This window comes from Pagrus pagrus (assembly GCF_965226575.1).
Source record: "Pagrus pagrus genome assembly, chromosome: 7".
NCBI classification, from domain to species: Eukaryota; Metazoa; Chordata; class Actinopteri; order Spariformes; family Sparidae; genus Pagrus; species Pagrus pagrus.
In genome coordinates this window covers 14,381,954-14,397,897 of record NC_140191.1, presented here as the reverse complement: position 1 = coordinate 14,397,897, position 15,944 = coordinate 14,381,954, and the positions used below count along the sequence as shown (strand labels likewise).

At 42.9% G+C, this 15,944-nt stretch overlaps 1 protein-coding gene across 1 annotated transcript in view; it reads left to right on the top strand.

Annotated features, from left to right (window-relative positions):
• Nucleotides 1-15,385, top strand: part of efna3b (ephrin-A3b) — a 64,714-nt gene extending 49,329 nt beyond the window's left edge. The window contains exons 3-6 of the mRNA XM_084358388.1: nt 4,119-4,411; nt 6,808-6,873; nt 7,952-8,029; nt 15,209-15,385. Of these exons, the coding sequence (XP_084214514.1) occupies nt 4,119-4,411; nt 6,808-6,873; nt 7,952-8,029; nt 15,209-15,327 (556 nt within the window). The 3' untranslated portion in view covers nt 15,328-15,385. The remainder of the gene's footprint in view (nt 1-4,118; nt 4,412-6,807; nt 6,874-7,951; nt 8,030-15,208) is intronic.
• The last annotated feature ends 559 nt before the right edge of the window (nt 15,386-15,944 follow it).

Genomic DNA, 15,944 nt, shown 5'->3' with positions numbered 1-15,944 from the left:
TGTTGCTCCTTCTCGCTCCCTCCCGCTATCACCCTCTGCTCCCTGGTGGCCAGACTCTGCAGCTTTTAACCCCGACTACCCCTCGTCTCATCTCATAAATCTTCCCATCTTTCTCTCCATCCTTCTATCACTCCATCCCTCTGGTGTTCCTTCGCTTCTGGAAGCCTCTGCTCCGCTCCTCGGAGTTGTGTTTTGCGCTGATGCAACGTTCCCCCCGCTCCATCTTCTCGACATCGCCCTGCCAGGTATCGCTTACGAGAGGGGGAAATTAGCGTTGATCCAACACAAGAGGAAGGGGAGGCGTCAAGGGGGAACAGAGGAAGGCAACACATCACGACATTTCATAAGCTACTCCACCTCTTGGTTTCTGCATCTCTATATCTCTCCATCTCTCTTTATTTGGAATTATCTGGGAGCATTACCATCCAATAAACTCCGATATCATAAAGCGGAATAAAAAGCCTTCAAAATGGGGCTGCACAATTTGGGATAAAATGAGAATCTGGATTTTCTCAGCTTGAGTGGATTTTTTCCGCTCACGATTCTTAGGGAAACCAGTTTCTTTTTTTTAAATTAAAATATTTATTGCATTCTCTTTTGTCTTGAAGCCGCCTGAAGGAATATTAGGTTTGTGACTGGTACGGGGCCGTCCCATCAATTTAGCACAAAGGAAAGGGCACATTCCCCACAGACAGTCGAATCCAACTGCGTCAGTTAAGCGATGAACGTAAACGAAACTTGAGTCACAGTGCGGTCAGTTCAGGGATCTTTCATTCTTCAGAAATGTTTTTTTCTTTAACGCGGTCAAAGAGCGTCTTTTACTAGCAGAGCAGATTCGCTTAATACGCATCATCACATATACGATGTGGTTGAAAGCATAAGGAGCGAAACAACATGCATGTACACTGTGTGACTAGTAAAAACAGCTCTACATTGAAACGCCTGTGCAATAAGTATTATATGGTTTTGTCGGGACTTGGTTGTTTGTTTGCTGACTGCATTGTCTGGTACATTTTGTGACTATGCTCTGTGGTGTTGTTGAATTGCATTTCATCTTTTTCTAATATTTTATCTCAACTTAATATGCAGGAGCATATCCAGAGCTTTAGAAACACCCTACCTCATACCTTAGCAGACAGTCTAACAAAACAACACTACAGACAGCCGCCTCAAAAGATACCGCAGAGTTGAATCAACATCGAAATCCAAAATTTACAGTATAAAGAGGGGTCCATGTCTGGATACTGGCTTGAGTACGCACAGTTGTTAAAGGTGCACTATGTAATTTTTGGGAAGAAATTTTAGTGAGGAGAAAACCTGACCTTAAAGGACAACACAACTTCATACTGTTTTACTTTGTTTATATTTGGCGGACCCTGCCACCTTTCTAGCTTTAAAATAGTGTTCTGGGACCTTATTCCCTCTGAGGATTGAGCCTTATCTATTCAGTTATGGAAAAAATTTGTATGTCTGAGTTTGCATTATTACCTTAGCAATATTATCGCTAAGATATATAATATCTGAGTTTCTGAATTTCTTTTCCAAAACTACAAGGTGCACCTTTAACAACACGTTCTTCATTTTAACTCTGTTGTTCTCTAAAGTTTCAACACTGTGTGCGCTGCAAAACATTTGTGTGGATTGTTCTCAACCTGCTGAAGTACCAAAAGGTCAGAATCAGCGCCGGTACAGATCCAGTATTCCAGAAGAGTGCACCCCTGATTATACTGTAAGTTTCACAAAGTCAGTCCAAGACTGTTGTATTGGATTAAGTTGTACACGGGGTCAAAGTACACGTAATGCTTTGTATACAAATGAGACAGCAGAGGCATGATTAAAAATTGTTTTAATGCCTTTAATCCTTCAGTCCTAACCCCAAAACACGCTCTCCTCAACACAAACTCACTCCTCAATTGGCCATGTACATTTCCTGATTATGCATGGCCTGAAACTATTAAGCGTAATGTGGTCTCAGACAGATTATTGCAACATTCAAGGATTCTGATGCCACACTCATATTGGATTTGCTGTTAGGACACACTTAATCACCCGTTTTGTTGTGTTTTATGTGTGTATGTCAGAGACCCCCCCCTCCCATTAAAGACGTCGCTCCATCAAATATAAATGTTTGGCAGATTAAGGTGAGGTGCTTTGATGTCACACACAGAAAAACGCTTGTTCACGCACACGCAAACCAAACCAGGCTCACACACACACACAAGTACACACATACAAACACATACGCAGTGGGAATCCTAAAGCCAGCTTTTATCCTGGAGAAGTGATTTACTCTCAGATTACTCAAGATGCTCCAAGTTGCCCTCCCCCTCATTTTTCTCTCTTTTCTGCCATCATCCCTTCATCTCGTGGAGAACTTTCTTTTCTTTGGTAGCGTAAACCTCTCCAACTGCCTCTTTTTTCCCTTTCTATCTACTCCGTTCTGGCTCTCTCTGCTCTTTTACTGAATTTGCATTTACGCCTCCCCGGTGGAACCAAACTCATCCCTCACTTGTGTTCTTTCTCTCTCGCTCTCCCTCTCTCTTTTTTTTGCATCCACTATAAATATAGTTCCCTTGAAGCATTTTCCGCCTTTTTTTTTTTTTTTTTCTGCCACTAATTCCACAAGAAGTAAATCTCTTCTGCAGGCTAGTAAATGATGTAATGAGGGAAAGTGAGGAGAGAAGAGGAGGAGGACGAGAGCAACGGATGATGTTGAACAATTAATCTCCCGTTCATGTTACTGTGGAAAAAAAGGGGATGAGAGAAATGGAGAGCAAGGGGAGAAAGACAAATTCAGGAAGGATTTGGAGAGAGTGGGAAGAAGTGATGGAGAGTGGGAGACATTGGGAACAGTGTTTCGATCTTCATTTAATAATTGAATAATAATCTCCCTGGAGACATGACCTAGAACTGGCAAAGGGAGAGAGGCAGCATCAGGCTGAGGACGACACACTGCTGCCCCCTTGTGATTTTATCATGTCACCACTGTAGCATCTAGTGAGCGAGAGTGTGTGTGTGTGTGTGTGTGTGTGTATGCGTGCACATGCTCATCGGCGTGTGTATGATTTACAACTGCAACCTGTCTCTGTCACACAGATATGGGCTCGCGTCTGTGATGGGGAGAAAAAAGAGGGCTTTTGGATGTCAGGAAAGAATCTATTTCACTTTGTCACACAAACTACACACACACATACACCCCCAGACACAGAGTCAGACCTTATCTTCCTGTCAGGCCGAGTCTTTTTTAGGGCTGACGCTGATATATGAGCTTTGGGGGGGGAGGAGAAACGTGGCCAGGACGTTGACGGCTGACGTGAGCGCAACGTTGCGCTCAGGTTGATGTACGAGCACTGGGGTTAGGGGACAACACTGCGCTGACACCGGGAGAAGGAGCTGTGGCCCTGGGGCCTTCAGTCCATACTGAAGAGCCAGCTCCGCATTCTCTGCATGCAGCGGCCCTGCAACCACAAACACACACACACACACACACACACACACACACACACACACACACACACACACACCTGCTTTGTAGTATTAATAACTCAATAACTTTAAAAATAAAAGATTTGTTTGACTCCGGGTGAGCGTCCGAAACACAGCATAGCCAACAATGATATGTGATGTTATGTTGTCTTTGTGGTATGTGACGTGTGTATGAGTGTGGTGTAAAGGTCCAAAAAAAAATGTGTATAAACATGCATAATTGGGAATTAGAGCCAGTTATCGGCATTCATGCTGAAGGTGGAACAAACGTAAGAGTAGTGTGATTTATCCTGTGTGTTGTACACGTTCATCCACTTAATGTGTTTGTGTGTGTGCTGCATGAATTGCACAATAAAAATAACTTAGTAATTTATTAGCATAATTTAGGAAGAATGAGGTTAATTAAGTTGTTTTGGTTTCCGTGGGCAGTTTAGGCACAAAATTAAAAATCTGACTGGCAGGAAAAAACTGTTTTTTCCGGATGTTTGAAATTGCCTGTAAAACATGACAGACTAAATGCAATTAATTTAAATATGTAAATCACAAAAGTTGGATTAATGTTAGAGGCAAATGAAAATGATATGGCATGTGATGATCTGTACTCATCCAGCTTTCTCTCTCTGTGTGTCCAGTCTGCGTAGGGAGGGCTACACGATGCAGGTGAACGTCAACGACTACCTGGACATCTACTGCCCTCATTACAACGACAGCCAGCGCATGGTGGGCACCGGCGAGCAGTATGTCCTCTACATGGTCAGCTACCGCGGCTACAGGAACTGCGACCCCCAGCTGGGCTTCAAGAGGTGGGAGTGCAACCGGCCCCACGCCCCGCACGCGCCCATCAAGTTCTCGGAGAAGTTCCAGCGCTACAGCGCCTTCTCGCTAGGCTACGAGTTCCACGTTGGACAGGAGTACTACTACATCTGTGAGTGGAGAGCAACAACCAATATCCTGTCAATACAATACCACAAATGTACCTACAAATATACATGTATATAAAAAACAACTATAAATCACAGTGAAGGATTGCTGTTCTTGCTTGAGGACGGTGAGATTAGAGCATTGTTTGACAAACGCTATCTGTAAGATTAAACATGTTATTTTTGTATTGTTAAATGGATTTGATGATTCATCAGTTCAGTCCATCCTCAGGTAATTCCAGGATAACAAATTGCTGTCTCAAATCTAATCGTATCACCCTGCAGTCAAGCAGACTCATCCATTTTGTTGATAGCTAATCAAATTAACTCACAACACCTTGCGCCGATATGACACTGTATAAATAATGAACCTTTAGCTTGTCATAAAACCATTTAAAAACAAATATTTCAGGCCAAGGATAAATGTCTCATGCATTAAATGGCTATATAATGAGTGCAACGCACATTTATGCTGCGTTACCTGATGGGAGACGTCTCTAACAAAGTTGTTAGAACGTTGCTCTGTGCTTCAACACAGAGTTTCTTAGTTTATAAAGGCAAAAAAATTGGAATAAATAAAAATGAGATGCTATTGGTTGTTATTTAAATGAAATGCATTTGAACTTTTGACAATTTCCATGTATGCTTCTCAAAAATTCCCCCCCAACTTGAATTTGCCTTTTTAACAGCAGACATTTTGACACGTCACGGTAGAAAAAGCACAGGTGTTACCAATTACATTAATGATCTTTTCTATTCACGTGTACGAGTCAGCCGTGACACTGAGCCAACACGAACGACACCAGCACCCTCAGAATCATTCATTTTATTATTTACACTTCCGACTGTGGCACGTCAAAATGTCTTCTGTGAACTAAAATAAATCCGATGTAGATTAATGAAGATCACCGACATATTTCACATGTGATACCAAATGTTGCCTCACAGCTACAGAACAAGGTCAAATGCTTATTGTTTTAACGGGTCTGGTTAATTAGAGAACCTTGGCACATGACTGTGACATGATTGATGTTCATAAAGTCAGTAAAATATGCTCGTCTCCCCTACTGTGTGAGACTGAGTGTTAAACATGCTGAAATCCGGCCGTGAGTTTGTCCGAAACAAGTGTCCAAAGTATTTTATATCCAAAGTCGTACTTTGACTTTGAAGTTTTGTTTGACTGCACTGCGGTGTGTTCTCAACAATCCCTCTAGACAACAACTTGTTGGCCACAAATTAACCTACATTAGTGTATTTATGTTTTTCATGGAGGAGTCTGGTGAGGCACAGAGGAGGTGATGTGTCAACAGGACATTTTTGAAACCGCTGCTCTCGCAGTGTTGCAATCTAAATGATGTGCTTTTAACTTTCGACCACATCACGTAACCTAAAATAAAAATACTTACTGTTAACTTAGCCTACAACAGTCACTGTTTTAGGAAGGAGACTTCCAACAAAAGTGACTGCTTTTGCCTGTTTACACGCTGAGGTCACTGCAGTAACAAGCTCTGACTGACTTTTGTTGGAAGGTGCAGGTATAAACCACAGTGGTTGTTTAATGTTGTCATTGGGTTGTGTAAATTTAAGTTATCTTGTTCAGAGCCCAACCAATATTGGTTGTAGGAATAGATGCTTGAGGTAAGTTATGCTTGAATTCCCAGTGAAGTTTTGTTAAATTAAAGTATCGGTCGGGCTCTAATCTTTGACTGAGAACTTTTAAAAGAGTGTGTCAAAGTTTTATGTTACGTGTAAAGTGTTATATCAGATGTGTTAAACGACAGTCATGACATGTCTGGTTGATATCCGATCTGTTTAACAAGGTCAGTATCAGACACTGATGCAATGGTTTTGATCGGTGCGTTGCTTCTGATATGTTGCTCTGGATTATAAATGCAATAAAAACAAAACAAAAACAAAACCCAACACCGGTAAGTTTCCGTTAGAGTGGAAACAACCACCCCACCCCATCCCCTGGCGTTTCCAGGTGGTATTATTGTTGGCACCACTGTCGCGTAGACAACAAGCTCGCTACCAGAGTAGCAACTACCGACAACACAGGACGAAACATGACTGTATTTACTCAAAATGTGAGTTAATTTATTTATTATGTCTATAATGAAGGCGTGAAAGCAGATAGAAATGGTGCCAGGCTGCCAGTCAGGAGAGTCCTGACTCGGTGGCAGACAAAATAGCAGAGTGAAAGAGAGATTTATAGGAAACCAATCTAAACAACGATGGTGTCATTATTCTATTTCCATGACGCTTTGCAATCAACACTTACTTCATAATAATAAGTTGAAGCAAAAAAACGTGCCTGTTGCCGGTTTCGGGAAGACCGCATCGCAACAAACACGTGAATATGTAATGGGATGGTGTTGACCTGCATTTTATGTTTCCACAGCCACACCCACCCATCACCACGGCCGCAGCTGTCTGAGACTACGAGTGTACGTCTGCTGCTCCACGGGTGAGTCTTTCACTCCTTGTGTGTGTGTGTGTGTGTGTGTGTGTTGTGACCTGTAATGCTATGCTTGGACCTGTTTGCAGAGGGTACCTGCACCCATATGGCCACTGTACCCATCTGGCAGGCACCGGGCTCCCCACGTTTACACACACACACACACACACACTGGCTGCATACAGATGCATACACAATCTAAATACAGTCTGAAACAGGCAGAGCTATTAATACCCCTGCTGAGTTTCCCCTGCAGCATTTTCACTCACAGCACAGAAACCCCCCTTTGCTCCTCTTTTCCTGTCCTTTCTCTCTCTCTCTTTTTCTCTTACTGTCTCTCTCTCTCCTTCCCCTTCCTGCTCTCCCTCTCCAGCAGCAGAAAAGGAGCAGCTCCAGCTTTGAAGGCCCTCACCCCACGCCTCCCTCCTCTCCTCTCCTCTCTCCTCTCTCTTTCCTCCCCTTTCACCCCTCCTCCCTCGCTCCCTGTCAGAATCCATTTATTGCCGTGTGCGGTCAGTGGGTGGCTATGTATATGTAGTGTTAACCTCTCTCACTCGCTCTCCTGCCTTCCTTCAATCTCTCGACCCTCTCTCGAATCTCTCTCTCTCTCCGTCACACACACACGCACGCTGACACACACATATACACACAGACTTTGATCCCTGGCCTGTCCGGTCCTTTTAACTTCCACCGCCCTGTAGTATTAACCTCTCCTCCCTTTCACCCCCTGACTCCATCGCTCTCCTTCCCTTTTCACACACTGCCTCTCTTCAGTTTGATCTGCCTCCCTTCACCTTCGCTCTTCTCTCCCTCGCTCGCTCTTCCTCTCCCACTCTTTCTTTCCTTTTTCTCTCAGGGCTGCTGGCGATGTTTTGACTTGTCAGTCTGCCTGCTGCAGGGGATTTTTCTTTTTTTTTAACCCCCGACACCCTCGCCTTGCCGCTCTCTCACATGTCTCTCTCAAGATGTCAAGTTGGATGTAATTAAAATCCTTTGGGTTGGAGCACTGGTTTAACCCCTCCACCCTCGCTCTTTCACTCCCTCGTTTTCTGTCTCACTCAATTTCTTGTCTCTCGCTGTCTTTCAGCCTCTGACGTGGACGATGAGCCAGAGCCTACAGAACCAGACTACACGCTTAGACCAGGTCTAAAACTTGACGATATTGGTGAGTCACACACACACGCTCTCTTTGACCTACACACACGTGACATCACATGACACTGACTAAGTGTGGAACACACCTGTGGGGCCCGTCTGGATTCATAAGAACAGACACTGAGTCAGGTTTATTATTCAGATCACATCATTGTCAAACCGTGGAAATCATATTAATCACAGGTGTTGAAGTTAAAGGACAGTAGCTCTGTTTTTTCTTATTCTCAACAAATCCCATAAACTACCTGAAAGTCGGCTCCAATTAATGATTATTTTCATTATCGATTAATCTGGTGATTTTTTCATCATTAGTTTATTAATCAGTTAGTATTAAGAATGTAAAAAAAAATGCGAAATATGCTTATCACAATTTCACAAAGCCCACAGTAACATCAAGTATCATCTTTTAAATTTTTTAATTTAAATATCCAAGACTCTTCATTTACCATCATAAATGACAAAGAAAATCAGAATATCCTTACATTTAAGGAGCTGAAACCAACAAATACTTGACCTTTTTGCTTAAAAAATTACTGAAATGATTTAATCGATTAACAAAACAGCATACAATGTATTTTCTTTTTATCCACTGATCAATTAATCATCACATTTTGACTTCATTTTTAAAAAAAAGGGCTCAGCTATTCCCTAAACAGCTGGACATTGCAGTTCTTCACAAACATCACTCAAACAGGAGTTAATGGTGCATTTGTTGTAGTCTATTTTCAGCGGCGGATTAATTCATCCTCAGCAGTCCACCATGATTTTTTTTCTTTTCTGAGTTATTCAACCTGAATACGTGGAATATAAAAAAATAAAATCATCCACAAAATGAATTAAGATAATCAACACAATGTGAAGAGTTTTTACATTAGTGACATCTATTCATTGTACAGCAGAGATGTTAGCAGTTAGCATGCTAACCAGTTAGCCCTGGTCCCTCCCGGTTCCTGTCCTTGCCGCATAAACACCAACTCTTCTCTAGTACTTCAAGATCCCAGTCTGCTAAACTCATCTATCTAAATGCAGCTACAGTTAGCAGCAGTTAACTGATAGTCTGGTGTTATGCTGACCTCTGTCAGTATGACTTCAACAGCCAGCCAATTCTTACATATTGCACCTTTAAGAATCACTATATTTATTCAAAAAATGGGCTTATTCTTGCTGATGGCCTGTTTGCTTATGTAGGTCATACAGAGGGATCAGTATGAATTGAGACCAGTTAAAATTCCTTGTAGTACGTTTGAATATTTTTCTCCAAACTCTACCAATCAGATAGTCAGGACAGCCTGTGCCTACCTCGCCTGAAATCCAGGGCAGCAAAGTGTTCCCAAAGCACTCGGTTCTGCTCTGTGAGCATACTGATCTGAGCTAAATGAACAAATCAACATTTTTATTGACTCAAAGCTCCTCATTTGAATGATGACAGCTGGACAATAAGGGGACACTGACTGGAGAGACTGTAGTGACTCAGTCTTACTGTGAAGTCCCGACATCCTCGGTGGAAGGATTTTCACAGGATTTGTAGACAATAACAAAAACAATGGACTAAAATATAGATATTGACAGCAGATTGATCATTTATAATTGATGGTAGAGCAACCAGGTAACTGACCAGTCAGCATCAAAATGCACCAGCTACAGTGAAATATTTTCAATAGAGACCTTCAGCACAGTTAACTTTACAGCACCAGCTGGCTCGGCAAGCTGCTGATCCTGCTGAACAACTACATGCATATTCATTTCACACTCGCCGTTTTCACCCGGATAAGCAAGGAACACTGAGTTTCATGGTTAGTTACCCAAAAATAAAACTTCATTCAGAAAAGGAAAGGCTTGTTCATATTCCCTGTGCTTGACTGCTAAATCTTGGCAAGTACTCCCAGGTTGCCCTTACGTCGCTCTCGCCAACATTACACAACCGGCCAAATCATGGGAACCACGTGAATCGTGCTAAATTTTTTTAGCGCTGGAACTGAACGAAATTTGGGAGGGATAAAGGGAGGAACTGAGCAGTAAATCAATAAGTGACAGTCTGCGGGATAATCTCTCAGATGATCGTGAAGCTGCCTCTCAGTGTTATGGCAACAACAGTGCAGCAGCACAATAACAACATGTGCAGCTAGCTTGTCCTACCTCGCTGCCGCCCTTTACACAACCAGACATGCGGGTATCAATCGCCAACCCTGTCAGTCTTCTCCAAGGTATCGTGTTGAATATGGTGCTGTGTTGTTGTTAATCTGTATGTGTGTGTGTGCATGCTCGCATGTGTGCGATTGCATAATAAATCAGCCTGTTCACATAACTGTCATACGAAAACTCATCACTGGCTGTGGCGAATGGCCGCAGGTCGCATGAGTCTGTTGAGATACCGCTCCCCTACTTCTTTTTCCTCCCTCCATCTTTCTTTCATGTCGTTTCTCTCTCACTCCATCTCCTTTCTCCATGCCCTCCTCATCCTCCCGCCCTTTAATTCCCATCCTCCGTTTTTTTTCTCCCAGAGCACAAGTAGGAATGCAGTGGAGGGGAAAGCCGCCAAAACTCAGTTTATTCACCTTTTGATGTGTGAAATTGGGTTTTTTCCCTCTTTTAACTTTTTCTTTTTTTTTTTTTTTTTTTACTGAAAACGATATTAATCTAGTGGTTATAGTATGCATTAATGCTATCACAGTGATGTAAGAAATATTAAAACAGAGAAATTAGTTTAATTAAAAAATTGTTGTGTGTTACATGTTCCTTTTACCTCAAAGGGACAATATGAACTTTTTTCTTAGACCTATATTATTAAAATATCCGATTTCTAGATGGACAATGTGCTGTTTTTGTTCCCACCCCACCATGCCTCAAAATACATGCTTTTTTCCTTTACTTTTTACACATAGAAATGTTTAAATTGAGGTTTAAAGTACATATTAAACTCATGTTAGCTCTTGCCAACTCCTTGTATAAAGAGCTCTGTCTCTTATAGCCCTGTAAACAAGTTTCATAGTGCACCCTTACTTTGCCTCTGCGTCACTGAGCAATACATTCTCATCATTTATCCTCAACACTTGTCTGTCTTCCTTTCTTTCCTGCAAATATTTGCAACCACACAGAAGGCTAAATGCAGGAGATGCTCATTCCAATAAACAGAAAACTATTATTCCGATCACACAGTGCGTCCCTAATTACTAGTTGCACAAGAATACTGAGAAAAACAATGTTTATTTCCGCTGAAGAACAGTTGTGTTGGATGTATTTGAACAGATAAAAAAATCTGCACTACATGAAAACACTTTTAATATTTAGCAAACGGCTGGCACAATAGCTGAGCACAAATTACTCCAGCTCCTATGGGTCATTTTCACCTGTAGTGCTGTGTTGCCAATTAAATTAATAGGATAACCCAAGTGGTGCGAGAGGAAGTGAGGAAATCAGCGGGGAGCCGTGAAAAGAACCGAAAACAAAGACGCTGTACAGTTTCCTATTCCCCTCCCTCGTTCTCACTCCTCCTGACTGCCGATTAGACTCATCACATCATAGTTTTAATTACCGTTATTCAGAGTTCACATCAGCACATTCGCGCAAACACACAAACTGCTCAGTTCAAACCCGCCTGATTACCGCGTCTGAAAATGTTTAACTAAGCTGAATGTTGCAGGCTCATATCGCCTCTCCCTCTCTCTACCCTTCACTGCTCACAGTTTATTTCCTGGGCGCTGCCCCTTTCAATCAGTGTCTACGGCTCAACAGTGGTTCCCTCCTGAATACGGCCTCAGTATTAGATTTCATTTAGATCTCATTTACGACACAGATGGAATGGTGCTAGCAGCTCCCCATGCAGCCATGTGATTACTGACGGCTTTCAGTGGGAGGATACTCATTTACCCACCCTGTTGGCTCAGGTTACTGTATCTGACGATCAGCTCCAGCCATTAGCGGGGAAATCAGAAGCTTCTTCTTAAATGGGGTTTGTTGCAGCAATTACCACTCCTTTAAGCGACAGTGTGTTCGGGTTAGTTTGTCAGCAACGTCAGGACGAGTCTCATGGGGCTGAACACAGAAAACTGAATGTGACTCCAGTTTCTATTTGTAGAAACAGTTCTGTCATATGTTTTAATTCAAAATAACTGGTCTGGGGATCTATCTATACATGTTGTAAAATGTATAAACGTATTTGTTTCATCGGATATTTTATCTTGCAGTCTTATAGCACTTATACAGAGTTCATACTTCTACACAGTGTAGTAAAAAGTACCCAAAAGTCATACTCGAGTACAAGTAATGATATCATGTTTAAATATTACGTAGTGAAAGTAAAAGTCACCCACATGAATAGTATTTGAGTAAAACTCTTAAAGTATCTGATATTACATGTACTTCAGTATCAAAAGTACAAGTAAAAGTGAAAGATACATATTTTTACATGTATGTATATACTTATACGATGGGTCAACTATCATATTTAAATCAACATGTAATCAACTTCCGCTCGTTAGCAGCTTGTAAACTGTGTTTAAAGAGGGTTTGGATATGCTGGTGGCAAGTGTGTCTTCTTTAGTTTTTCAAGCTGTCTCCCTGGTGCTAATTAGGGATGTAACAGGAATGGAACAACAGTATTTCCCTATGCATCGTGAGGCTAATAAATGGGCCGCAATGTCACCTTAATTTTAAAAGTTATGCCTCCCAATTGGATATATAAATATATATATGACCCAAAGGCAGGCCACAGGCATCGGATGGATCTGGTGATAAAGGAGCGAGCTTTATTGTAACCAGGAGGAGGATCATGAGTTGAATATTGATGAGGGAATGAGGTCATAGGATGAGGCAGGATGATGGCGGAGGCTGGTGAGCGTGGAAAGACGAGGGGAATTGTGGCTGGCAAAGATGGTGTGATGGCTGGGAGGTTAAAGGCAGGTTGGCAGGTGAGTGATGAGCCTGAATTACTTAAACTAGCAACAGGTTAGGCCTTGACTATGGAGATAGCTCTGGCTTTGCGTGATTAGGCCTTGACGTGTGTGTGCGGCGTCGGTGGAACAACAGGCTAGCAAGGAGTGGTTCGAGAGTAGATGTTCTGTAGACTGATAAACTAATGAGAGGCTGGTGTTCAGAGCGGAAGGAGCGATGAGGTGATTGCAGACAGGTATGTTCAATAATCAGAGCTGGGAGCCACGAGAGCCACACAGACAAGACATGACCAAGAGAGGGAGACAGACGGAGGGCACACCGATCTGGTACTCCACATCTCAAAGTCTGTAAACAGTTGTGTACTGCCTTCTGTGGCTCTGTGGGAGTTTTATTAAGTTTAGAGTTGAAAGACATGTGCGTTAATCAGTCAGGAGTCTAATGAAAGATGCTATCATATCAATTTCCTGTCCTATTTTAACCTATGACTCAAAAGTCCCCTAATTGCATCGAGGTGCAGTACAACATCACTGGAATGACCCTTAAATGAGGACGTTATGATAAAGCGACACCACAAATTATCACGTCTGAGAAGTTTAATACATAATTCAATCAACACCTCTCTGACAGCAGCAATTAAAGGTAATTATTTTCATCAATTGTGTTAATTGTGTAACAATGTACAGAGGTACACAGTGTCACGATTTAACGAATTTCCATATTCAATTACATGTTGTATAAAATGTGTGTCAAAGTTCATCAAGTTACAAATTCAGCGTCCATTGTGTTATATATTCTGTATCTTCTTATATTTTAGTTCAGACAGAAACCACCGCAGTTGATGGCTACTGACAAATCTAAACACACACACACACACACACAGACACACACACGTCACAAACAGACAGATAATCTCCACACAGTCAGATATCCCCTTGTTCTCGTCAGCGTGATGTTCAATTTCATAGACGCCTCTAGGTGTCTGAGCTTCTTAATTATTAGGCGGATGCTGCCTGCTTTCCTGCTCCAAAATATGGCATGCACACAAATACACAAGAACAAACACGCACACACATAGATACACGCAGCTTCCTTGTGTGAGCTAATGTTTTGCTCGGGAACATGTCAAAAGGTCACGATGAACGTCACATGCCCCCTGCACAAACATCGTGCGAACGCTGCACGCCAATAATTATGTGTCTGCGACAGTCAGCGAGAGACAGTTTGTGTGTGTGCGTGTGTGTGTGTGTGTGTGTGTGTGTGTGTGTGTGTGTGTGTGTGTGTGTGTGTAATGAGGCGATTAGTAGAGTCACACTCCAGAACCAGTTTTGCGAAATGTTTCGCAGTCTGCTGTTTGTGTCTTCAAAACCACATTCCTCTGTCAGTCAGCGCCACAGTAACAGTGTCCTGACCCCCCGGCTGCATGCTCGGTTACTGAGCGGTCAAAGTGTTTAACCTGAGCTCGGCTGCTGCATAGACCTCATTAGATTGGCCAGCAGAGCATACCGGAGGAGGCCATCTCTAAAACCAGGTGTCAGCCAGTCATTACTCTGCTGTCTGACCCACAGAGCAGCTGGAAATATTCCGGAGCTAGATATGGAAACTCTGAGAATAACCACACTTCACTTTGGTGCCATCGGACCGTGAACACAATAGCTCCTAATAAGCACCATCCGTCCTGCGTATAGACAGAAAGCTGTGCTTCTGTCTGGCCTCCAGTCTCATTAATCAGGTGACTACAGAGGGTGTGTCTGGCTGCACATGTGTCTCATAAGCGAAGGCATGCAGCGAACTGTCTGGTGGCTCATGCTTTCGTACAGTGTGTTCGACTAGACATCAACGCTCGGCGTGAAACAAAAGGAAACCGCAAACTATTTTTAGGACGTGGCCAGGTGTACTTGAGGGGGGGGTTTTACTGTATATACAGTACGTCTGTGTGTGAAAGTATGCATGAGTGTGACTGGGAATGTGTCACTTTATTAGAACAATAAGGGCTCTCTGCTAACAGCTGCAGCAGTAAGCCATGGCCCTGCTGTCGTGTTGACTTTGTCTTTGTAGCAGACTTAGCATGTTTTAGTTGGAGTGTGACTCTGTCTCAGACAGTCTGCCTCATTAAAACCGTGGTCATGTTTGATAAAAGCCGTGCTGTGTAAGCAGATTACAGCTCAATTAGAAGCGCAGATAAACTTATCTTTTTCCCTTACTTTCCCTTGAAGTTTTTCACCGCGGTTATGAATGTGATGAATTGATATAAAGACGTGACTGTCCCTCATTTCGTCCCGTTTCTTTCTCTCCGTTTCAGATGAATATAACCCGTTCGTTCCCAAGCTGGAGAAGAGCGTCAGTGGCAGCAGCCCGTCCAGGGATCGCCTTCTCCTCACCGTGACGATGCTCCTGCTGGCCGCTCTCTTCATCTCCTAGCAACGGCCATCCCATCAGCGTCACCATGCCAACTAGCCTTGGGAAGGTGTACAGTATCAGCGGGTGGGAGAGTGGGGGGGGGGGGCGCAAGGAGGGGGGAGTCAGGAGGAGAAGCGAGGAGAAAGAGGAGAGTTATACCACAAATAGAGCAGAAGTCAAAAGGAGCAAGATATTAGAGTTTTCAAGCATCACAGTGTGTGTGCGTGTGTGTGTGTGTGTGTGTGTGTGTGTGTGTTTGTGCAGCTGCTAGTTGAGCAAGTGTGTGGTTTTGGCAGAGTTGGAAGGCCTTCAGGTACTCGTCGACACAGACTGAACCATATGTTGTATTAAAGACAGCTTGTGCTTACAGACGCAGGTGTGTGTGTGTACGTGTGTGTCTGTGTTTGTGTGTGTGTGTCTGAACAGGCCACAGGTTGAGCCTGTTGAATCATGCACACCACACAAAGCATTTATACAACAGGAGGAGGAGGCGGGGCTGAAATCCCAATAAAAAGAAGAAAAAGGCATCAAATCCACCCACCCAATTGAAAACCATTTGAGGACTTTCCCCGGGATCTGATTGGCTGAAACACTTCCTTAGGGCTAGTTGCCATAGTTTCTTGCAACAAGACTTCAAA